Raw genomic sequence first — 24,631 nt, forward strand, 5'->3', positions numbered from 1 at the left:
AAATTATATCCATCTAAGGCTATAAAATATATATTTTTTACCTTTCTTGAAGTCCTTTGAATATTTGTACTAAAGTGTCAGCAATTTCTTCCACAACTTCATGGTAATGGTAATTAAAAGCCATTTCAATATCCAAACCAACAAATTCAGTTAGATGTCTGTGGGTATTAGAGTCTTCAGCTCTGAATACTGTAACATTAATAAAAGAAATGCATAGTACATGTTTTAAATTTTGGAGAAATTGAGATTCAAATATCAAATCCTATTTACTAGTACTCCAATGGCACTATTTTCATTATCATTATAGGGTTGGAAAAATCTATGATAAGACATCTGTTTCAGCATTCTCATGGACGGCAAGATCATTACAAATTCCTACAGTCACATAAAAGCTGTAACAAATGTAAATTAATAAATGAGGCTCGTGAAAATCCCAAGGGAATGCAAGATCCTGAAGTGCCTTCTCAATAATTAAAATAGATTCAATATAGTGAGTTCTCAATTTTATTAAAACTGGACTCAAGCTAAATGAAATCTGTGCAAATGAAGTAACATTATACACACTCCAGCCATTACCTCAGTCCAGTTCTTATTATCCTCACTGGACTTTCCTCCTTTCCAGTCTTCCTGACTCTAGCTCTGCTCCATTTTTCATATCACTGCAAGACTGATATTCCTATAACACATCCTTGCTCAGTAACTTACAATGGTTCCCAAATGACTACTGTAACAAGACATAAAATGACAAAATATCTAAAACCTTTATGCTTTCATAATTTAGTCCTACCCTGTATTTCCCATTTCTTAATATTAACTAGTCTTATTTTTATTTTCTCCCATGCACTTTACTCATTCTGCTTCCTCTGACTAGAATGTCATCTCCATTGTCTATCTCCCACTCTTGTCCTTAGAACCTACTTCAGTATGAATTCTCTTTTATGGTGACTCTAGCAAATTCCATCTTCTCCCTTTTTTTTACACTATTTACACTATATAATTAACGCCAATCTGCTGATTGTACAGCACAATCTGATTTTTGCTGTGAAAATCACTTGATTACTCCCTGTGACTGCTATATGTATGCATGTCTTATTCTGTCTTGGAAGCAGGGACAATGTTTATTCCCTTGTCACTCAAAGCATGGTCTGTCTGCAAATCAGCAGCATCAGCAGTACCTGGCAGCTTGTGAGAACTGCAGAATCTCAAGCCTCACCCCAGACCTACTGGTCAGAATCTGCATTTTAACAAGGTCCCCAGGTGATTCATGTGCACATTAACATTTGAGAAGTGCTGGTTGATTCTTTTTTTATGTACATGGAACCTAGAGCAAGGCTGTATATGCAGCAGGTGTTCAACATATAATTGTTTAATGAATTCAGAAAATTAAGAAACTTAATGATCTTCTCAGTTTCTCTATTAGCAGGTATTTAATTTTTATTAAGCTATCAAAAAACTTACATATATAAAGTAATTTGGTAAGTTTTAAAGAATGAAGTAAAGCTAGTTTTTGCTTATAATTAGCTTCATAAAAGAGTTTGCCGGACTTCCCTGGTGGCGCAGTGGTTAAGAATCCGCCTGCCAATACAGGGGACACGGGTTCAAGCCTTAGTCTGGGAAGACCCCACATGCCGCGGAGCGACTAAGCCCGTGCGCCACAACTACGGAGGCTGTGCTCTAGAGCCTGCGAGCCACAACTACTGAAGCCCACGCACCTACAGCCTGTGCTCTACAACAAAAGAAGCCACCGCAATGAGAAGCCCACGCACTGCAATGAAGAGTAGCCCCCGTTTGCTGCAACTAGAGAAAGCCGCGCGTAGCAACAAAGACCCAATGCAGCCAATAAATAAATAAATAAATAAATAAATAAATAAATTAATTAATTAATTAAAAAAAAGAATTTGCCACATGATTATGTGTCCATGTTTGACTTGTAACAACTATATCTTAAAAAACATGTTAATATAATCTATTAAATATCAGACATTTGTAGTAATTTCTAATGGACTTTAGCATATTATCAATACTAAGAACAGTATAAACAGTAATAGTAAAACCGAACAGCTTTGCAACAAAATTGGTAGTGAAGTAAACAGTGGCACATTTGTAAACTTACAACAGTAGTAAAGGAGCTATCAAGGACAACAAAATATATTATTTACAATGTCTACCTAAGTACCTTGTCATTTTTACCTCAAAGTCTGGTGTTTATGTAGTCAGCATATAAAAGGATTTAAGCTTTCAAAATGTTTTTATGTAAAATGTGTTTCTAAAACCATTACTATGGTACAATTAATGAATTTTCAGAAAACCGTAACTGCCAAAAACCTTACCTGGTCCAATACAGAAAACCTTCTCAAAATCAGCACAAATACACATTTGCTTGTACAGCTGTGGAGACTGAGCCAGGTATGCATTATTTTTAAAATATGACACAGTAAATACATTGGCTCCTCCTTCACTGGCAGCTGAAATGCAAACATGTTATAATTAACTGTAAGCTTATCAATGCAAACTTCCAGTAAAACGTTTATACTTCTGATTCAAGTATTTCACTAAAACAAAACAAAAAAAACTGGAAAATCAAGAATTGCAGAGAAACCATAATCTATATATGTCTTATACCTGATTCTAAACAGTTTATATTTAGGACAGACTTACTTCTTTGGCTATATCTCCATTTTACTTCTTTGGATATATATGCTCTCTTTCTATATCAATTTCAAATCTATTACAGCTACTTTGGAGTTGTAAAAAAATTTTTTTAAAGGAAAAAAGATATGAGATTCTTAATAATTTTCTAATTATCAATAATGCAATGTTCAATTTTTAATTTATAATTAAATTATAACATACTTTTTCTTGTTATTTAAGTAACTCTAAAAAGGTTAAATGGTTAAGAATGATTAATATAAGTTTCTCATGTAAGAATGAGAATTAATGAGATTTTCCCATCTGTAGTATTTAGTAATTTTACAATGTAGTTTATACAAAAAAATGACTGCAATACCAATTAGAAAGAAACCTACATAAGGAAAGTAGTTTCTGGTGTACCTTACATTAATAAAAATACTGCTTCATGTGTTATTGCCTCATTTTATAATCATTATCACATAATGACTCCTGAAATAAGGGGATTTGGTATTATTGGTGTTAGTGATGTGTGATTGCTGCTATATAGCATAGTCTTCAAAATAGTCTCATGGCAATAAACCTCAAGGGACACTTGGGATTCTCAAATTAAAAAACCAAAACGAAAACCTAATATGAATCAACTTGGGGGAAAGCAATTTATTTTAAAAAACTAAGAGAAGTATCTTAAAGCATACCTGAGATGATTTTAGGAGTTTGGATCTCCACAAAACCCTTGTTAATTAAAGTTTCTCGGAAAAGATGGCAGATGCCAGACTGGAAACGGAAGACTGCCTGACTAGTTGATGTCTATAAGACAATAATAAAACCTAATTAAATCAATTTGACACGTTAACTGAGATGGAGTATTTTCTAATCAGGCCACCTGCCTGGAAAGTTCATAGAGAAAACAATTCATTATATGAGAGAAAAGTTAGGTTACATGACAATCAATATAAGGATATATCTTGGAATTTTTCATATTATAGAAGGACAATGCAAATTTTGCCCTTTATTTCCAACCTCTCTAACTCTTGACTTTGCTAAACTGAGAGTCTATTAAAAAAACTGGTTTGGGGTTAAATTAGATAGTAGTTTAGACATAATCTAAGGTGTGTAAAAGCTTTCAAGTTACTTATATATAGAATGCTTCCCAAAATGTAAAGTCAAAGTAGGGGTTAAAAAGGTGAATGCTTACAAGGGCCAGACAAATAACAAATGGAATGAATGAATGGTACTTCCTGGGTGGTGCAGGGCATGGTAGAGAACAGAATGCTCAATATAGAGTACTAGCTAATTTTGCTACATGGGCCCAGTATTGATGGGTTCACCTCCAACTTTTTAAGAAAAGCCATCTAGATTTAATGCAAAAAAACCCTGTTTTTCAATGATGGCAATGAATTTAAATTAAAAAAAAATATACGGGTCAAAGAAAAATACTCTTCAGGCCAAATTCTAGAGGCACAACAAATAACTTGTGTGAGCAAACAGCAAATACAGTAGGATGTCTAAGTACTGTGGCCAAAATTATGAAAAACCTGAGGTTTCTAGGCAGTACCAAAAGGACTTGATTATTGCTAGCCTTTTCTATATACTATAAATTAAAATGGAAAAGGTAAAAGCAGACAAAGAGCAAATAATCAGGGGAAACATGAGTGTACAATAAGGGCAGAAAGGTGGGAAAGAACTCTTAACGTGACAAAGCATTTAAGTTTTAGGTAGATTACTTAAGTAAAGGAGGATGATATGGTCAAACATTAAGAAAGAGAGATGATAGAGGAAAACATAGGCAGAACACTCTATGACATACATCACAGCAAGATCCTTTTTGACCCAGTTCCTAGAGAAATGGAAATAAAAACACAAATAAACAACTGGGACCTAATGAAACTTAAAAGCTTTTGCACAGCAAAGGAAACCATAAACAAGACGAAAAGACAACCCTCAGAATGGGAGAAAATATTTGCAAATGAAGCAACTGACAAAGGATTAATCTCCAAGATTTACAAGCAGCTCATGCAGCTCAATAACAAAAAAACAAACAACCCAATCCAAAAATGGGCAGAAGACCTAAACAGACATTTCTCCAAAGAAGATATACAGATGGCCAACAGACACATGAAAGAATGCTCAACATCATTAATCATTAGAGAAATGCAAATCAAAACTACAATGAGATATCATCTCACACCGGTCAGAATGGCCATCATCAAAAAATCTAGAAACAATAAATGCTGGAGAGGGTGTGGAGAAAAGGGAACACTCTTGCACTGTTGGTGGGAATGTAAATTGATACAGCCATTATGGAGAACAGTATGGAGGTTCCTTAAAAAACTAAAAATAGAACTACCATACGACCCAGCAATCCCACTACTGGGCATATCCCCTGAGAAAACCATAATTCAAAAAGAGTCATGTACCAAAATGTTCATTGCAGCTCTATTTACAATAGCCAGGACATGGAAGCAACCTAAGTGTCCATCATCGGATGAATGGATAAAGAAGATGTGGCACATATATACAATGGAATATTACTCAGCTATAAAAAGAAATGAAATGGAGGTATTTGTAGTGAGGTGGATGGAGTTAGAGTCTGTCATACAGAGTGAAGTAAGTCAGAAAGAGAAAAACAAATACAGTATGCTAACACATATATATGGAATCTAAGGAAAAAAAAAAAAAAGGTCATGAAGAACCTAGTGGCAAGATGGGAATAAAGACACAGACCTACTAGAGAATGGACTTGAGGATATGGGGAGGGGGAGGGGTAAGATGTGATAGGGTGAGAGAGTGGCATGGACATATATACACTACCAAATGTAAAATAGATAGCTAGTGGGAAGCAGCCGCATAGCACAGAGAGATCAGCTCAGTGCTTTGTGACCACCTAGAGGGGTGGGATAGGGAGGGTGGGAGGGAGGGAGACGCAAGAGGGAAGAGATATGGGAACATATGTATATGTATAACTGATTCACTTTGTTATAAAGCAGAAACTAACACACCATTGTAAAGCAATTATACTCCAATAAAGATGTTTAAAAAAAAAAAAAAGAAAGAGAGATGACATTGGTTTTACTACAATGATGAAACCACTGAACTCTTTCACTTGCAACCAAACCAGAAAGGGAAACAGAAGACCTATGAGATTACTATATAAACCACCAAGGACAACTACTTCTTTGTTATTATTATTAACTCTGTGCTCAGATCAAATTCAAAGGGTTGAGGAATTAACTACTAATCTCCACTTGGTCGTTCTAAAATGTACACATAACTTCTTTCACAATTTTGTAGTGATATTAATGGTTATGTTTTTACTTGCTGACTACCTTGTTTGAAACAGGTACTACCTGGAAGCAAGACCATTTATTAGCTTCATGTTCCTTTGTCATTTTAACATGAAGCAAGTCAGTATATTGTGAACTATTACTCAACTGTCCTTGTTGCCTACAATTCTTTTTAGGGGAAGGGTCAGTCAGAAAGGTAAATTACTTCTTGCATTATCATATTGCATACAGGCAAATGCCGATTTTTTCTATAAACCTGAGTCAGGTATGGTATCCTTGCCCACCTTGATTTCAGCACAATCATGTCACTAAATAAACAAATGAGGCATACCCTAAGATCAATGACTCTGTTGTCTAATCTTGTATCTTGGTTAACAGTAGCTCTTCCTTCCTAAAAAAAAGATGAAAAAACAGATTTTACTAATTTTTTTAAGGACACAAACAACACTTGCAGAAGCCATGTTAATTTTTAAGTAAGAATAGGTGTGTTCATGTGTGTTCATGTTATACCCCCAAATCAAAGATCCAAGATACAAGAAGTGGAGCCAGAGAGAAGTTATTGTTAAAAGAAAGAGCTGGAAAGAAGAGAAATGAGAATGAAGTGAGGTTAATGCTTTTTTTCCACCTCGTGCCCCAAAACCCCTTGACTCATTACTGGGATATCAGAATAATTAACAACCGGCACCTTCACTGATCCCTGGATTTTACCTGCTGGTTGAAGAGTGAAAGAACAGATAAAAGCTGACATAGAACAGTGGTTCTCAAAGTATGTTCAGGGCACCAGTGAAGGTACCCGATACACTTTCAGGGAGTCTGTTAAGTCAAACCTATTTTTCATAATAATACCTTTTCACTCTCATTTTTTCCTGACTATACTGAGAAATTTTCCAAAGGCTTCATGATGTGTGCTATCACAACAGAATGAATGTAGAGGCAGATATGAAAATCTAATTGTTGTGTATTGAACCAGATATTACCAACAATGTAGACATGTGACACAATGTCACTCTTGACACTAAATTATTTTTTGTTTTTGAAAATACTTTTCATAAAATGTTACTGTTTTTATTATTTATATAGGAATACACAGACACATAATCTAATTATATTATTTTTAATAATGTCATAAATATTAAAAATCTTGTTTTAACTTCTAATACTGTAAATATTGATAGGTATACCTACAAAAACAAAAGCTTGTGGGGTCAATTATTTTTAAGAATGTAAAGGAATCCTGAGACCAAAAAGTTTGAGAATTGTTAATGTAAGAGTACGTTTAAATAAAAATGAAGCTCAAATCAATTCATAGGTACCCTTCCTGCAAAAGTAGCACATCAAGTTTTCAACGTTTTGCAAACTAAACATACAGAGGAAACACATTATTTCAAAAGTGTAATTTTCACCTCTTCTCCTTCCACCTCAGGACGAACGGCATCGTCCAGCTGCAGGGGCAGGCGGGGTTCAGCTGAACTGATCACATAAATCTGAAAGTGAGAGATTACCAAAAATATCAAGAAACACACAAAAACTGTTATCTTTTGTTTAAAAAAAATCTACAGTTGACTTAACATGAGAAACAATGTTTGCATACATCTTTAACTGAAACTACTTGCTAAAATCAAAGATGGTACATGTTTTCTCATCTATAAAATGGGGATAATAATATTTCTTGTGTACATCCCTGGGTTGCTGGAATAGTCAAATGAGATAACATAGGTACAAATACTTTGTAAACTCTAAGGTGCATACCAATGTCTTAAATAAGTAATAACTGGAGTCGAGGGGTCTGGCTTAAGGCCTCTCTTTGTCACATAAAAGCTGTTGTTAGGCAAATCACTTTACCTAGCGATTCAACAGTCTTCTGTAAAATAAGGTCTGCGGTAAGAATCAAATGGAATAATGAATAAGAAAACACTTTGCATGTCTGAGGAGCCATTAACAAATAAGTTATTATAATTGTTAACAGCATCTGGCCATTTCTACCACTAGGACCAAAGTCAGCTCAATTCTGCTGTACCTCTCTTTCCTTTCCTCATTCGTTTTCTAAATATCCCTCACTGCTTTCTTTCATCAAGTATGTTATAGCTCATTTCCTGCTGCTCTCCTGGTTGGGAGCTGCTGTAGAATGTGTTCCTTTATGGTGTTAAAATCTCTCAATATTCACTCACACTAACTGCACATTTTAGTGCTAAAAAGCAGTTAGGTCATAAAGAATGAGCTTGGGTTTTTTTAGCCACTCTTAAAAAAACATGTTACCCTATTAGCTATTCCCAACTATGCCTGGAAAACCTGCTAAAGCGCAAGAGGGAAACAGACCTTATTTAGTTAATTCCAGAAAGGAAATTATTCTTCCAGTTGGTAAATCACATTTAGCATTCAGCTCAGACACTTCAAGAAAAAGTATCAGAATGATACTCCAGTCCTCTTCATAGCATTAAAATAGAATTATTTGTCACCACCCCCCTATACCCAAGTTGTCATGCTTCCCTTTGAGGAGTTAACAGAAACTTGATCTCCAATGCAAAGCTGGAGAACTGGACAGCTACCTCTTTCATTTTTCTAACTACTAGAAATTCATCATCTCCTTCATTAGGTCGTGAACGCTTTCATTCCCAGAACTTCACATAGTGCTTGGCACAAAGTATACACTCAGTAACTGCTGGCTGAATAAATAAATGATAAAAAAGAGTCACTGCTTATTATAAAATTCTATTTAGTATACAGTATTTTATGCTTTGTGAGATACTTTATTTTCATTCAGGCAAAATTTGTGGGTAAGCTCTTTAGGCTTTATATTTAACGTTTATTAAGGTTGAACCAAATACTAGATAATTAGAATATTTAAAAAATACACTTACTTGCTCTACTCACTAAAATCTTATTTATTCAAGTGTTGAAAAACATGTTATTCGAAGATAGGGTCTTTTTTTTTTTTTTTTTTTGGTCAGCACACCTTTAGGTCAGTTTGCCTTTACTAGGATGCAGACTTCCTGGTGGGTTAGTTTGAAATAAGACTTACACAAAGAGAACAAAGTAATTTGGCAAGTTAGGTCAGTAAAAAATACAAGATTTTCTAAGTCTTGAAGAGTTCCATGACAGTCAATTTCAATTAAATACAACCTTACTCCCAAATTACTGTGTATGGATGAATCTGTCTTTCTGCATCTGTCTGTCTGTTCTATCCCATATATGCGTGCGCACTCACGCACGCGCCTACACACACACACACACACACACACACACACACATAGGGGTAAGGATGGGAAAGGACTACTGCGTAAGAGAAATTCAATGATGAATATTGTAGATATAAACTAGACCTGGATCTGAGACTGCAGGTTCAAAATTGCAGGATTATTTCAATAGTATTAAATACATGTGAGTTCACTTATAAGATTTTAAAAGTCAATGATGGTGAGCATTTTTAGTTTTTATGTCTAAGAAAATTATGTGGGATAAATCTTGTATGAAAAAGTTATTGCTGGAATGTAAGTCCAATATAGTATTGTCTCTTGACTTCTTTATACTGTAAAATATTAGAAATACAATGATTATTAGGAAATATAATGATTAAGAGTTAGTATAACTAACCAACCTTCAGAAGTACATCATTAAAAGAAAGTTCACAGCAAAATAGGTTCATAATAGTGAATAAAGCTTTTTAGATGTGTTTTATACTTTTCCATATGTGACTATGGTAGATGTACCATGTCAACAAGCCTGGGCAAGCCTGCTGGATGAGGAGAGGCCACGGGGAGATGTCCCAGAAATATCAGTGACCCCAGGCAATGTCATGTGGCGCAGATGAGCCATCCCAGATAGGCTGACCCTCATTCCCAAACTGCACAGAATCATGAGCAAATAAATGTTTTTATTGTTTTAAGTCACTAAGTATTGAGGTGGTTTGTTATATAACAAAAGCTAATTGAGTCAGTAATCAATTTATACATCTCAATATTTTATATCAACTCTAATTATTAAGAACATATAGGGATTTCCCTGGTGGTGCAGTGATTAAGAATCCTCCTGCCAAAGCAGGGGACACGGGTTCAAGTCCTGGTCCGGGAAGATCCCACACCCCGCGGAGCAACTAAGCCCGTGTGCCACAACTACTGAGCCTGCGCTCTAGAGCCCGCAAGCCACAACTACTGAGCCCGCATGCCACAACTACTGAAGCCTGCACGCCTAGACTAGAGCCCGTGCTCCACAACAAGAGAAGCCCCCGCAATGAGAAGCCCGTGTACCGCAACGAAGAATAGCCCCCGCTCACCACAACTAGAGAAAGCCTGCGCACAGCAACGAAGACCCAATGCAGCCAAAAATTAATTAAAAAAAAAAAAGAACATATAGACTTGATGTGACTAGTGATAAGAACTAGTTCATCTATTTCTGTATACAATTTTATATTTTGAAAAAAATTACCTTTTGAACATGTAACTCTACATCTTGCTGCGTACAGCTTCCAATTTTCTGATTCACTTTTCTCACAACACCTTCCACATCTATGATGCTCTCTTTGTTAATGCTGTGGAAAGAAAAAAATGTCCAACTTTAATCATCTCATCAGCGGTGTCAGAATTCATTTGGTGTTGCAACAGTAAAGCTGAATATATTAAACTCTTCTTTAACATAGTAAGCCACTTGAGATAAAGCCAGTCTCTTTAACCTATTTACAATAAGCTACTATGTAGCACACCTTGTGAGATTTCCTGAGATGATTTTCCAGATTCCATAATTTAGTTACCATGTATAAAATACTCTAGACATCAGAGGTAACAGGACCAACACTGAACTGTGAAAAAGGTCTTTCAATTATTATTTTATTTTATTTTTATTTTAATATTTATTTATTTTATTTGGCTGTGCCAGGTCTTAGTTGCAGCACGCAGGATCTTCGTTGCCATGTGTGGGATCTTAGTTGTGGCATGTAGACTCTTAGTTGCGGCATGCAGACTCTTAGTTGCGGCATGCATGCGGGATCTAGTTCCCTGACCAGGGAACGAAGCCAGGCCCCCTGCATTGGGAGCTTGGAGTCTTAACTGCTGGACCACCAGGGAAGTCCTCAATTATTTATTAAAGAACATTTCCCCGCCTATAGTTGAAATTTACTAAGATCAGCATTTCCTATAAGGAGAAACACTGGCTTCAGTAAATGCAATTACCGGTATGTAATGGAATTAAATAATAGAAGAAGGTCAACTGAAAAGATTTCAAGGTAATAAGAGGACATTAGGGTGCTGCAATTAAATCCTCATTGCCTATAGTTTCTGAGTACACACTGTCATTGGATTTGTGACAGATAGCCTATTGGATTGTGTAATTCTATTTAAGAATATCTATATGAAGCTTAATATATACTAAGAATAAAATAAATGCATCTCCTGACCAGTTTTTCTACAACAAACTTGAATTTTGAACACCAGACACTCAAATTCTGAGATAATTCATTACTTGTGTCATAGTACATTTGTGGAAAAGGATAAGATTTAACTTTCAGATCTTGGAGAGTGATGTCGGTATGATGGCAGCTCAATTGGCCTAACCCCATGTAAAACTATTAATTAAAACTCGCAGGGACTTCCCTGGTGGCACAGTGGTTAAGAATCCGCCTGCCAATGCAGGGGACACGGGTTCGAGCCCTGGTCCGGGAAGTCCCACATGCCACGGAGCAACTAAGCCCGTGTGCCACAAATACTGAGCCTGTGTGCCACGACTAATGAAGCTCATGTGCCTAGAGCCTGGGCTCTGCAACAAGAGAAGCCACCGCAATGAGAAGCCTGCGCACTGCAACGAAGACCCAACGCAGCCATAAATAAACAAACAAATAAATAAATTTATTAAAAAAAAAACCTCTCAGGTGGTAACTGGAGCTGTAGAAGTGAGTTGAAAAGAGAAGGAAGGAAGAAAAATGCCAAAGTGACAACTGGGAGAGAGTGGATTTCCTGCGGCAGCTGGCATAACAGAAAGGGCAAAAATGGATTAGGAAAATCTCTCCTGGACTCCCTGTTTATCTGCTGTCATAAGCCCCAGTTAACTTTTGTGTTATGGTCTCATGGCTCAAGTCCCTACTTAAAATCCTGCAAGATGGATGACCAGAATCTAAACAAAGCAAAGCAACAACAAGATATAACTTTCCTAAGAAAAAGTCTATTCATTCTGATAAGAAACTGGGTCCTTAGTAGTTGTGGTGCGATTTGACAAGATTCCAGAAATCTAACAATACTTATTTTACACAGGAGAACACTACAATCCATTTCAACAAACATTTGGGTTGTTAAAGGATCATAATGAAGATAATAGGTGAAAAATGGTGAATTAAGACAGAAAAATTTTCACTTTGCTACACTGCCTGGAGTTCTATGTCTGTTACCAACTACCTTAAAAAATAAAAATCAACAGTACACATATCTCTTGCACTCTCATAAATCTTCTGCACTAGACCTATCACCTAATATCTAGCTAAAAATCTTGTGTACTGAAGAAACTCAAAATTTATTATGGTAAAAGAGGTGGTTGGTGAACTAAAATAAGACTCCTCTGAGACATGAGGGGATCAAGAGGCTTCAGTTTATTGATAAAAGGGCCTTCTAATACTGGGAATCTGGGGTCGTTGAATCTTTCTTCAATATGACTGCCACCTACCATTGCTTCATCTGTTTGCATGGGTAAGCTTGATACCTGAGTATATAATTCAGACCTTGTGAGAATTCTGTGCTTATCTCACATGTTTCTATGAGGAAGGTTCTCTCTTCCTTACTGATCAGTGTATTGCTTCATGGAGTAACCTGACCTGCCCCTACTAGAGCCCCACCCTGAGACAGTCTGGCTATGTCCCTGACCCACTTGGTTCTCTTACCTCACCCCCTTGGACTCCCTATTAAGAGGCCTTCCATTATCAGGAAGTTTTCTTCAAGCCAACTTCACGTTAAACACATCTACTCTTAAGGACTGAGCACTAAGCAAGTGTCCTTCCAAAAAGCTGGAATGTGGTCAAATACACTGCCCAAGGCTAGCTAACAGTCCAATCAAAGAAAACAAAATTTTCTTTTCTTCCTCTCTCAAAAGTAACCAGATGACGCCTTTTATCCAGAACCTGAAACTTGAAACTAAGACTACCTTTAGTTCATTAATTCAATATTATGTGCCAAAATACTTGATTAGCTAGACTAAAAAACTACCACTAGTTTAAACATTGTTTCCCGTACTAAACAACTCACAAAAGAACTTCTGAAAACCTGACATATTTCTAAGCTAGGGCCAAAGCTAAACTTCTGCTATCACAAATTGCTCTACTGGATAAATCAGAAAGAAGGTAGGATTAACTAGATATAGAAATTCCTATAATTAATTTTTTTGCCCTTCCAATCTCAGTATTTCTCTGTATTATTTCTAGCAGCTATATACTATTAATAGAATAGCAGACTTAGATCTTGGTAAAATAATTTAGTTCTAATATCTCTATCTCTGTATCCTCATCTATATCTATCTATCCCTATTGCTGATGTGAATGAATTCAGAAAAAAAAACATTAAAACAAAATTAAAAAGAGTCAAATTTATGAAAAAGGGTCAGACTAGAACTTGTTAGTTAAAACTAGTAAAAGATTATGCGGGCTTTATGTGTATATGTGTGTGTATAATTAGACTCAATACAAGAGGTATTGGAATACTTGAATAAGCCAACTGCCAATAGAAGGATAAAATTCCACTTTGTAGAAAAAGTCTAACATGATTTTAACTGACACTGTGTGTTAAGATGGCTTAATACTATATCGTGTATAGACTACAGCTTGACTGCTGCCATAAAAAGATCCTATTAAAGTCTGCTTTACATTTTGAAACTAATATGTCACTATGTCTTGTTATGTCTAACAGGCAACTAAAAGCCTTTGGTTTTTACAGACGATATGGCAGGAAAAAAAAAAATCCATGGTGGAAGCTCCTGGGAGCTTCCTGGGAACTACTTTATAGTAGGAGAAATGGATGAAGTAAATTAAACGTATCTTTTCAAGAGCTGAGTCAGCTATTTTTATTACTACCAACACCTCCCAAAACACACTGTCACAGCGTTTTTTTACACCTCTTTCATTCTCCAACCACCCTTTTACCCCCTGCATATAAGGAATCACTCTACAAATAAAATTAGTAGAGCCTTGATATTAAAAATGCCTTAATAAGCACAAAAGATTTTATGTCATCTATTAGGAACTGTCAACCATTCAATTTCATTTGTTTACTTTGAACGTAAACTGCCTTTAGGGAAAAAAAAATTGTAAAAATCACCATTCTTTATATAAAGTATATTATAAAAATATTTTGAGTGGGCTTGTATCAAGTTTGTGGGCTTTTTCAATTTTTAAACAAATGATATAATATATGAATTACTGAAGCAATTATAAAACACGCAACTTGGGGAAAAAAACAAACAGTACTCAGTTATCTGAAGGAATAAAATACCATCTTTCCAACACGAGTGCCATACGGTTTACTATTTAGGGCCTCCCTAATAACCACAGGGATGCTTCTGTTATCTGTAGTTCTATCAATCTTGATTGTAAGTTTTCATGTCTATATTACATAAGAAGCAACAAACTAAAAAATAGTTTGTTGGAACTATTAGAAGTAGGCACAACTGTTATATTAAGTAACAGTTGACTGCTGAAGGATATATATTAAAAAACAAAGCAAAACAAACAAAAACATGAAAGTGGCAAACAACCCATTATAATCTAGCACAGTAATAGACGTTCACAATAGTGGCCTTGTGTCATTAAGAAAAAGGAAGAATGTAAAAAAACAGGCTTCAAAGATTCTGTTAAAGTTGTCAAAATAGTTTCAGTACTTGAAGACTTCATAGTCTAAAATAATGCACTACTGAGTACTGCCTTATTCTTTAATGTCGTATATCATCACATACACACTGCAAACCTACAGTGGGTATTATGCACTATAAAGAGATTTTAAAAAAACAGATACACAAAATTTGACTATGAAACATTAGGGTTGATTTCTTATCAAATACAGCAGAATTTATCTGTTTCTTATCAAATACAGCAGAATTTATCCAATACTGGCCTCTTCAAATTGACTACTCAAGGTAAGAACGTAGGGGTTATAAACACATTTCAAAATCAGCACTGCCTAAAACAATCTTAAAACAACTTATCTGGAATTACTTCTTGGTTTTGTCACACAAATCAGTTTTTGGGGGGCAAATCTCACTTATACCTATTGTTTACTATCCTTCAGAAATGCTGAAGATCATGACAGAACTCTAGGTGGGAGAGAAGAAGAGACAAAAAAAAACCCCAAAAAACTAAATGAATGGCATTAGAGGTCCAAGGAAGTAACATGTTTCAAAAAGGAGAGAATATTTAAATATATAAACTATAGGGTTAATAGATAGACATTAACCTCATATATAGGCTTAATAATGATAGCTATAGATAGTTAATATATCAACTATAGGGCTGAGCAGCTATCTACAAACATTTTTGATAATTTGATTTACTTTACCAGTAAAAAAAATGGGGAGTATGCACCTCAATATGTATATATTTTATTTATTTTAAAATTATATACATGTAATACTAAACGTAAATATTACCTTTAGGCAAATATAAACTTGGGGACAGATTCATAATGAGCAATAATGATCCATGATTAGCAATAGCAAATCCATACTTCACACAGTTTTCCTGATAATTTCTATCTAGCTAGGGGAGTACTGAAATCTTGTCAGATCTAATTGGATTATCATTGAAACAACACCACCACCACCACCACTTCATAACATGGCTGATACAAAGATCCCACACTGTAAGTGTCAGTGTTAACATTTTCTTGTTGCGTGTATGTTTTAACTTTTATCTTCATTCTATAGTCTCTTGATAGAAATCCTCTGTCCATTTTCTGAGGGTCAGTCTGTTATTTTAATAAATATAAATAAATATAATCCCCCCAAACCAGTTAGCCAGGCACAGTAAACTTCAATTGGCTACAATATGCTGAAAGTGAACCAGAGGGTTGGGGTACCAGTGTTAGCTCCTTTGTGTTACTGGAATCCTGCAGTCTTCCTTCAGAGGCCTCACATGCTATAGGTGACATGTGACCTTCTGAGATGCAATCCAAGTGATAGGCCCAGTGTTTATCTATAAATTAACTATTAGAAAAACTCAAATTTTTTCTTACACTTTTAGATCAAAAAGAAAGGAAGGAAAGGAAAGAAATAGAAGTTTGATTATTTTCTTTCCTTCAGTGGGTAATCTTGAGCAAATCACACTTTGGAGAACACTGGGATAGGGCATAAGAATCACAATGACTGAGAAAAGGCTGTCGGTGTGGGTAGCTATAGGTGAAAAGGAATTTAACAGTATGGGACTCTAGTCAAAGAGGTCACCATCTTCCATATAAATGGTGGAGAAATAGATCTGGGAAAGAAGTACTTCATCTATTTTTTTGTCACTGGGTCCCAGTGTGAGGTTCTGACTCTGACAAGTCCTCTTGGAGAACAAAGAATAATCACCCCCAATTCACACTACCCCTCACCAGTGACGGACGGAAAATGACAAGGTTTGCTCTTATATTTTTAAGTTATTTTTTAAACAGTGTTTTCTAAACATTATTTCAAAAACTTATTTTTTTATTGTAAAAGAGTATACTTTATTGTTAACAATTCCAATGTTAAATAACGTGTAAATTTAAAATTTTAAGTTCCCCATCATATACCCAACCCCCTCTTCCTATAATCACTGTTTACTACACTCCTCCACATTTTTTCTCATTTGCAAAAAATATGGAATGCATCATAAATTTTGTGTCATTCTTCTACATTAGTTTTGTTCATGTTCTCCGTATTTAAGGTTGAAGAAGCAGTTTTATTTTTACAGCTCAAATGAAATTGGTCTTAATATATACAAATACCTAAAGTATTATTAATCCCATGTCACTCTGGCAATTTCCTTTTATGTTCCAGTTCCTGTGTGATGTGCTTTATGCATATATCATCTCACTTAAACCTCACAAAGGCCTACAAGGTAGGTGCTACTAACAATTTATAGTTGAAAAACTGAGACTCTGAAAGGTCAAGTAATTAGGCCGAGATCACACAGCTAGTAAGATCATGTACTGATTACTGCACTCGACAGTTCTGTTACAGACTCACAAATTAGCACCAAATTTTAAATACTCCAGAATGCAACATCAGCACACTTTGAAATAATGCATTCTCATTTTTAGAAGCTCATGAGCTGCCAGATTCCTTTATAGCTTATGTGAAAGAAACTGAAAATAACAGGCCCTTCACAAATAGTTTTCAAAATGCCCAAGAATCATACTGCTTTCTCCGGTAACGCTGATGTATCTTGATGTTCTGTTGTTGCCAGCCTCAACATATATACATCAGAATCTTTGTATAAAAGAGAATAAAGTTATTACTTAAAGTTATATTTAACTTAGAAGAATTAATCCCATAAACTAGGAACTTTTTTTTTTTTTTAAACTAGGAACTTTTGACACCAGATTTTAGACCTACTTTTAAAGCACATATTAATCAAAGTTTTCAATACAAATGTTGAACTGGACAGGGCCAATATAGGAGTTCTGTTTCTGATCCAATAGATAAGTACCTCATTCCAACAAAGAGGTATAAACTATCTAGGTACAGTTGTTCAAAGAGCTGCAATCCAGAACACTATAATAACCTCGCCTATGTTCACCAACTTATCCACATGATGCTCAAGGGGTACCCAAATGCCCACCACCCTCTGGGCCTCAATTGTGGATGATATATACATATACTTCCATCATAGGACCTGTAACATGCCTCTGCATGCAGCTGTTTGTTTATTTTTTGTCCTGTCCCCAAATTAAGTTCCTTATGTGATATACAAAGTCACTGAATACCCGAGCCTAGCAGAGTGTCTAGACTGGAGCAGGTGCTAATAAAAGTTTTCTAAATCAATGAACCTTCTTCTGAGTATTATTTTGATGTTTACAGTTCTAAAAATTAACGTGCAAACTGAAAATTTAACCTACCAAGTAAGTAAAATAGTTATTTTCAGGTGAAAGATCTAGAAAGGAAAGAAAATAAACTTGTATGTAGCTAGGTGACTCATTAGAGAATGAGAAACATACTTGTGATTCACAAGCTACCAATAAATAACCTAACCACAATGACTAATATGAAGAAAAAAAAAACATACATATACAAATATTAAAGCCTGAATAAGCCTTTTATTCAGAATCCGAGCATCACTATGCTAGGGGTGGGAGGTGTTACATAAGCATGAATAGCAAAATTCAGTTTTTAACACCTGCTCTTCAAATGAACTGTAGCCTTTTACAACGCTTTAATTTTAAACTTAAAAACCTGCGTTTACATTCACTATAGTGAATACAGTTTACATTCACTACAGTCCTTAATAACAGTCAATACAAAAAGGCCTACAGGGCCACCTTTAAAAAAACTTGTCTTTTCAAGGCTCAACCATAACTAACACAAACTACTCTGCTCATTATTTTTAAATGGCACTAAATAAACAATAATTTTAAAAGGAAAAAAGGGATGACTTCTTGCCTCAGCTCAAACACCAGCTACTAAACATTAGAACATTAATGTCAACATAAGATGGGGATCCAGAAACACTGGCCTGGATAGGTATCCCATCTTCCTGCTTCCAGACAAATTTCATTTAAAGACCTCAAACCATTTCAGATACACAATTAAGAATCCGTTCTTAAAGATCTCTAGGGAATGAGATGTGCCAACCTTCCCATGTAACTCATTTAGTTGTTTCATTTCTGTATGCATTTAACCATGAGAAAATTGATCTTTCCAACAAATTGATTAAAATAATGTGTTGAAGAGTCCTGTGGCACTTAAATCCAATTAGTGAGTCAAATTTTCGGATTAGTATTTTGATGAATTGGATATTCCTAGGAAAGATAATTTGGGGAAAACTGACCCCATATTAAGCTTTAGTGTCACTCTTAAGGAAAATACTAAAAAGCTAGAAACTGCTAGTGGTACAATCTAGTCAGTAAGGGAAAGATAAATACCTCAGATTTAATATCTAAAGTAAATGCTAAGATAGTTATCTATTTAAGATATTAAAAGTGACCTCATAGTTTGCCTCTTAAATGATTAGGAAACCCCAGCTGGAACTATCTGATTTGATATTTTTAATATGGAGTCCTTGCTTTTTTCCACCTGGTATATGGCCAGAGGGAATAGAGTTAAATGTAGGGCCTCATGGAATTAACACATAAATACCATTATTTCTCCCACTTTTTTGTGTAGGAGTTCACATGTTTTAAATGTCCAGTCTCTTTGGGTTGCCCTTCAAGACGGAAATACCTTGAGAATAAATAAACAGTCCTTGGGCACTCCCCTAGCACTAAAGATAATTACAAGCATTTAATATAAAAAAAGATCTAAGACAGAATGAAAATTAAATGAGGATTAGAAATGGCCTTTTCCTCACGAACGTATTTCTAGCTATGCTGTTTTCCAAACCAAAGATTCTAGCAGAATGGTTAGTTGGCTTACTAACTAAACTGCTAGCCTCCCAAAGTGAATGTGTTACTAAATATTCATTTGAATTATCTCATGTTTCACTGATCCTCAAATTTCTAAAGTAAGCTAAAAACATCTATAAGTAAGAATTTTTGCTTTATTTAATAATAGAAGCCACTAGCATTTATATGTTGCTGTTCATATGCTGTTTTTAACCATAATAGAAGGCTGATAATATATTAAGCAATGAAACTCACAGAATTTTCCAAATTTTTATTTTCTTATTATAATTATACTCAGAAACTACGGGATAAAGAGGAATGAGATCCTGAAGAGTTCAGTGAAACAATGAAAAGAGGCGGCCTATAAGCCTCTATTTTCATTACAAAAGTGGAATATATTCTACTGGGCCCAGCTGAGGAATAAAAATCAACTGTTCTGCCACAAATACACAATACACTCTTTAAGCTTGGTGTTAGATTATGGGATCAAGAGTATATGGGGCAGGGAGTTAGTAGGGCATCTGCAGGGCAAAAGAAACAAAGAGACAGAGAACAGTGGATAAGGATGCAGTGAGAGTAGTTGTAGGAATGGAACTGGCGTTGTGTGAGGTCAAAAGGGGACAGAAAAAAACTAGGAGAAAATGGGGAGATTGATTAAAAAAACTACAAGTATTGATGAGGTCCAACAGAAGATTAGGAGGTATTAGAGGTAGAAAGGTGGAAATTATGGTTAGAGAGAATGGCTACTGGAGTTTAAAACGAAATTCTAAGGGGCAAAATCCAAGCTGTGGCCACAGGAGTGAGCTGTTAAAGTGAAGCAATGGTGAAGATAGGGGAGGAAAAGTAAGGAATTTTAAGGCCAACTTGTTCCATATAGTCACTTGAAAACATTTAGAATGAGAGGATGACTTGGAATAGGAGGAGCAGAATCCTATCAGCCAGAAAAATAAAATGATTTCAGTAAAACAACCTATTTCAATCTTTGGGCTTTTCATGAACTCAAAAGGTTGGAACTTCTCTCCAATTTACTCAACATAGTAAGCAAGTTTAGGAGATACTACAGCTGTCTATCCAAATCCCTCTCCCCTTCTTCATTGTTAACAGAACCCCACCCCTGTTCAGTATCCACGCTTTCCCTGGCCAAGTGCTCTAATGGAAGGTGAGCCCATCCAGCCCCAGAGAGTGAGTTGTGCTTAGTCCCAGCCCATCCTGGGAATTTACTCCAGATTGATGGTGTCTTTTCCACAGAGTTTCTCAAACTAGAAACTCTGAAGTCATTTTCCACTTCTTTCTTTTCCTCACCTCCACACATAAGCAGTCAGCAAACAGATAAGACTCATATTTGGACCCACTCACTGCGCAAGCATCATTATCTCTTTTAAGAGTAGAGTTTTGCTTTAACACTTGTTTTGAAAATGTGAATTAATTCCAACACAATTGATATATCAGGTATCAATCTGAGCATAATGAGAATTCTGTGTTTGCCTATACCAGATTTCACCTGTGAGAAACACTAGGTCAATGCAGACAACTGTACTCAAGTGAACTTAGCCACCCAGGAATACATAAAACACACGCACCTCAGACATGGACCTGCGTTACAAGCCACACCCATCCCCATCTGGTGGTCCAACTTTCCTTCCAATTTCAGACAGCCTTCCTTGTACCACCTGATAATAATTTCCAAGCTGCAACTCTTCTGATACCCACTTCCACTCAGAAACAGTATGTCTTTGTAAAGATAAAGTGAAAGATTTATTGTATTCATGTATTTCTCAACCATTCAATATGTATAAAACTATTCTATGTTTTTAATAAAATTAGGTTCTTTTTATAAAACTATGTCACTGATGAAGGTTGTTTTTGTTTTTGGCTGCACCATGTGGCACGCGGGATCTTAGCTCCCCGATGACCAGGGATCAAACCCACGTCACCTGAATTGGGAGCGCGGAGTCTTAACCACTGGACCGCCAGGTAAGTCCCTGAAGTTTTTGACTGTTGTGCTATTTACCTATTTTCTGCATAAACCTTCAGGTTTTTATTTCATACTTTTGCATAGCACAGTATTTTTTTAGGAATGCATTTATTACAGTAACAGAAATGACTGAATATTAGCACCACTCTACAAAAAGTTAACCCAAAAGGACACCCATACCTCAATGTCTGAGATCTCCTCCTTTGCTGACAATAGAGCAATTCTAGCAGACAGAAGTTTAGTTTGTACAAGTGTGTTACAAAGAGCATGATATGTTAAGGAACAGCATCAGTTACCCAGCCAAACTCTTTCATTGCCTTCCTGAGTCCAGAATCTTGGTAAAGGACAAATTCTTATTTTAAATTCTGAGTGTGGTCTTATTTCCACATCACTTGCATACACCACACAGCTGCTTTGTTGAGTGACTTTGTGTTTTACTTCTCACAGCAAGAGTGATAAGAATATGTATAAGATGACCTGTGTGGCAGTGCTGATGATGATAAGGAAAAGGCAACAGATTAAGCAAAAGGAGATGTAAATTTGCCTAGTGAGTTTTAGGTTTCATATTTATAATTATAGCTATCAAATATTTTTATATTAAAATTATTCAAGAAAAATAACTGTCTTTGCAAACATGAAACTCTCTACTTTCTAACTACCTTCCCCCAACCCCACTGTTTTTATTGCATGCTTTTTAACAACGGGGTGATTCCTTAGGAAGGCAAACACTGCTTTATGCTACAGGAGACAAGCTCATTAGCATTACTGATGGTTAGAAAAACATTTCATTCCTTCTTTGGAACCATTTTTAGCATCACTTTATGACAACACAAAAATCTTTTTTTATTACTTTATAATCAGCTATACTTTTTAAAACCAAAATTATTATTTTTCACCAGTTTTCGTTCTCAATAACTTGGGAACAGTATTTAAAAGTCATTATCACCCTCAAGAAAAAAAATATCTATCTACTCCTTGAGGATATATACCAGAATAAACTGCACACTCTAGAAAAGATACTTTTGAGGCAAAAAGCAACAGGGTTTCCCTTCCCAGTAACCAACGTATTTCAATGACATTAAGGTTGTATTCTAAGTGAGCTACATATAATGTGGAAGGCTTTGAACGAATATCCTTATATAATCTTAGAGAGGCAGGATGACACAGAAGCATGAGCCTAGAGTCAGAGACCTTAGTATTTTAAGTATCAATGTTCTTATCTGTAAAAAATGAATACACAAGAAAAAAAAAAAAAAAAAGACAAAATGGTATCCACACCTCACAGTACTGCTATGAGGACCAAGGGGGAACATGCAAGTACGGCACTCTGCAGCTCCATACTTAGTATACAGTAATAGTTAGCTAATATTGCTGCTACTGTTACAATCAAATCTGTTATTTCCCCTGTACATGAGATAGGGAAGCTACTGGTGACCACTGCACTGAACCTTTACTGGGGTGCACCCCATAAATATAAAAATTCATGGTAGATACTGGAAAGCTTGGCAAGATAAAGTAAGGGCAATCATCATACTAAATTTTAATTGTAGATTAAGTTTCTTAAATATTAAAAATAATATTTCACATGCAATAAAAGTCCAAGTGTAGGTGTGTGTGGGGGAGCTTTTTTCCATGGCCTTTCATTTAAAAAATATAAGGCACCTTCTACAGGGGTCACTGAAGAGTACCCCATCATAATTTATATAATCTACTCAATATACACAAGATAATGATGGAAGGTTAGCAGCATAAGCTCTGTATGAATAGTGGTTTTTACCTTTTATTTTACATTGTTTTAGGCACCACAGTTTTAAGCCCCTCAAAGTGCTTTTTTATACTAGATTGTCACAATAAATGTCTAAAATATGTAAGAAATCCTATACTATATTGATATATGCTGACTGTTATTGTTAATAGTACAGATAAACTTGAGAGTTGGTGAAAGCTAGGTGATGACCAAAATTATAAATTCTTATAAAATAAGAATTTATTTTATAATTATAAAATTATAATTTTAGGCAGTCAATAGCTCATATATTTCAAAATGATTTCCATCTGATTCTTATTTACCCCCTTCTCCTCTCCCCCTCAAAAATGAATAACGGTGAAAAAGACATATTCTAAGCTTTTCTTTCTCATATTTACATATTCTAATAGTGACAAAAACTATTAAAATTTAAACACTTACAGAAACTTGAGTATTAAAGGTTTTCAGCAAAACTGGCAACAAATTTTTTAGCTTTCTGGTTGTCAGAAATAATTTATTGAATCTTACTGTACTCAATGAGAAATGTGCTCCACAGATCTACATAGCTACTCATATTCAAATTAATAATTTTAAAATCCTGGGCAAGGTAAAATAAAAGATTAGTTGAAAAGAGGACAAGCTATAAAGTTGCTACATACTAGTTTTTCAAGTAATGTACCAACATAAAATGCTTTGATGATATAAACTAACAATTCATTGAGGCAAAGAACTCAAAATGCCCAAACATGAGAAACCATATATTTGCCAGTTAAATCAAAACAGCACCCAAGGGCTTCCCTGGTGGCGCAGTGGTTGAGAATCCGCCTGCTAATGCAGGGGACACGGGTTCGAGCCCTGGTCTGGGAAGATCCCACATGCCGCAGAGCGACTAGGCCCGTGAGCCACAATTGCTGAGCCTGCACGTCTGGAGCCTGTGCTCCGCAACAAGAGAGGCTGCGACAGTGAGAGGCCCGCGCACCGCGATGAAGAGCGGCCCCCACTTGCCTCAACTAGAGAAAGCCCTCGCACAGAAACGAAGACCCAACACAGCAGTAAATAAATAAATAAATAAATAAAATTAAAAAAAAAAACAGCACCCCAAAAACATCAATTGTGTAAATATTTTTTGAAATAATAAACCACCTTTTCACAATAAAAATCTGTATCCCAATTCCAAGACAGGCACAAGTTTGGTTTATATGTCAAGTAACTTCTTTCAATTACAGTGAATTAGTGCCACACCCAATCTCAGACTTTAATATTTCCCAGGCAAGTAGAAATAAAAATGGTCAAAGAAGGGTCTTAGCTGTAAAGAATGAAGTAAGACTAACATACAGTAAACAATTTATGAAGTCATGTGCCTAGTTAGTGAGGAGCCAAGTCTCTGGGCTCTCTGGCCCACTATTACACTCCATTGCCCATTGGCACTTTGTAGAAATTAAAGTTTTAAATCATCCTAGTAGTTCTACGATGAGTT

The 24,631-nt window shown here is 35.6% G+C and overlaps 1 protein-coding gene across 2 annotated transcripts in view; it reads right to left on the reverse strand.

Moving 5' to 3' along the window:
• The window catches only part of DARS1 (aspartyl-tRNA synthetase 1), a 67,295-nt gene that overhangs the window by 20,250 nt on the left and 22,414 nt on the right, over positions 1 to 24,631 (reverse strand). For both annotated transcript variants that reach the window (XM_007192052.3, XM_028169002.2), the window contains exons 5-10: positions 10,338 to 10,440; positions 7,319 to 7,399; positions 6,247 to 6,306; positions 3,327 to 3,438; positions 2,331 to 2,465; positions 42 to 189 (exon numbers count right to left, since the gene is read on the reverse strand). In XM_007192052.3, the coding sequence (XP_007192114.1) occupies positions 42 to 189; positions 2,331 to 2,465; positions 3,327 to 3,438; positions 6,247 to 6,306; positions 7,319 to 7,399; positions 10,338 to 10,440 (639 nt within the window). The remainder of the gene's footprint in view (positions 1 to 41; positions 190 to 2,330; positions 2,466 to 3,326; positions 3,439 to 6,246; positions 6,307 to 7,318; positions 7,400 to 10,337; positions 10,441 to 24,631) is intronic.

The sequence above is a fragment of the Balaenoptera acutorostrata genome, chromosome 8 (assembly GCF_949987535.1).
Source record: "Balaenoptera acutorostrata chromosome 8, mBalAcu1.1, whole genome shotgun sequence".
NCBI classification, from domain to species: domain Eukaryota; kingdom Metazoa; phylum Chordata; class Mammalia; order Artiodactyla; family Balaenopteridae; genus Balaenoptera; species Balaenoptera acutorostrata.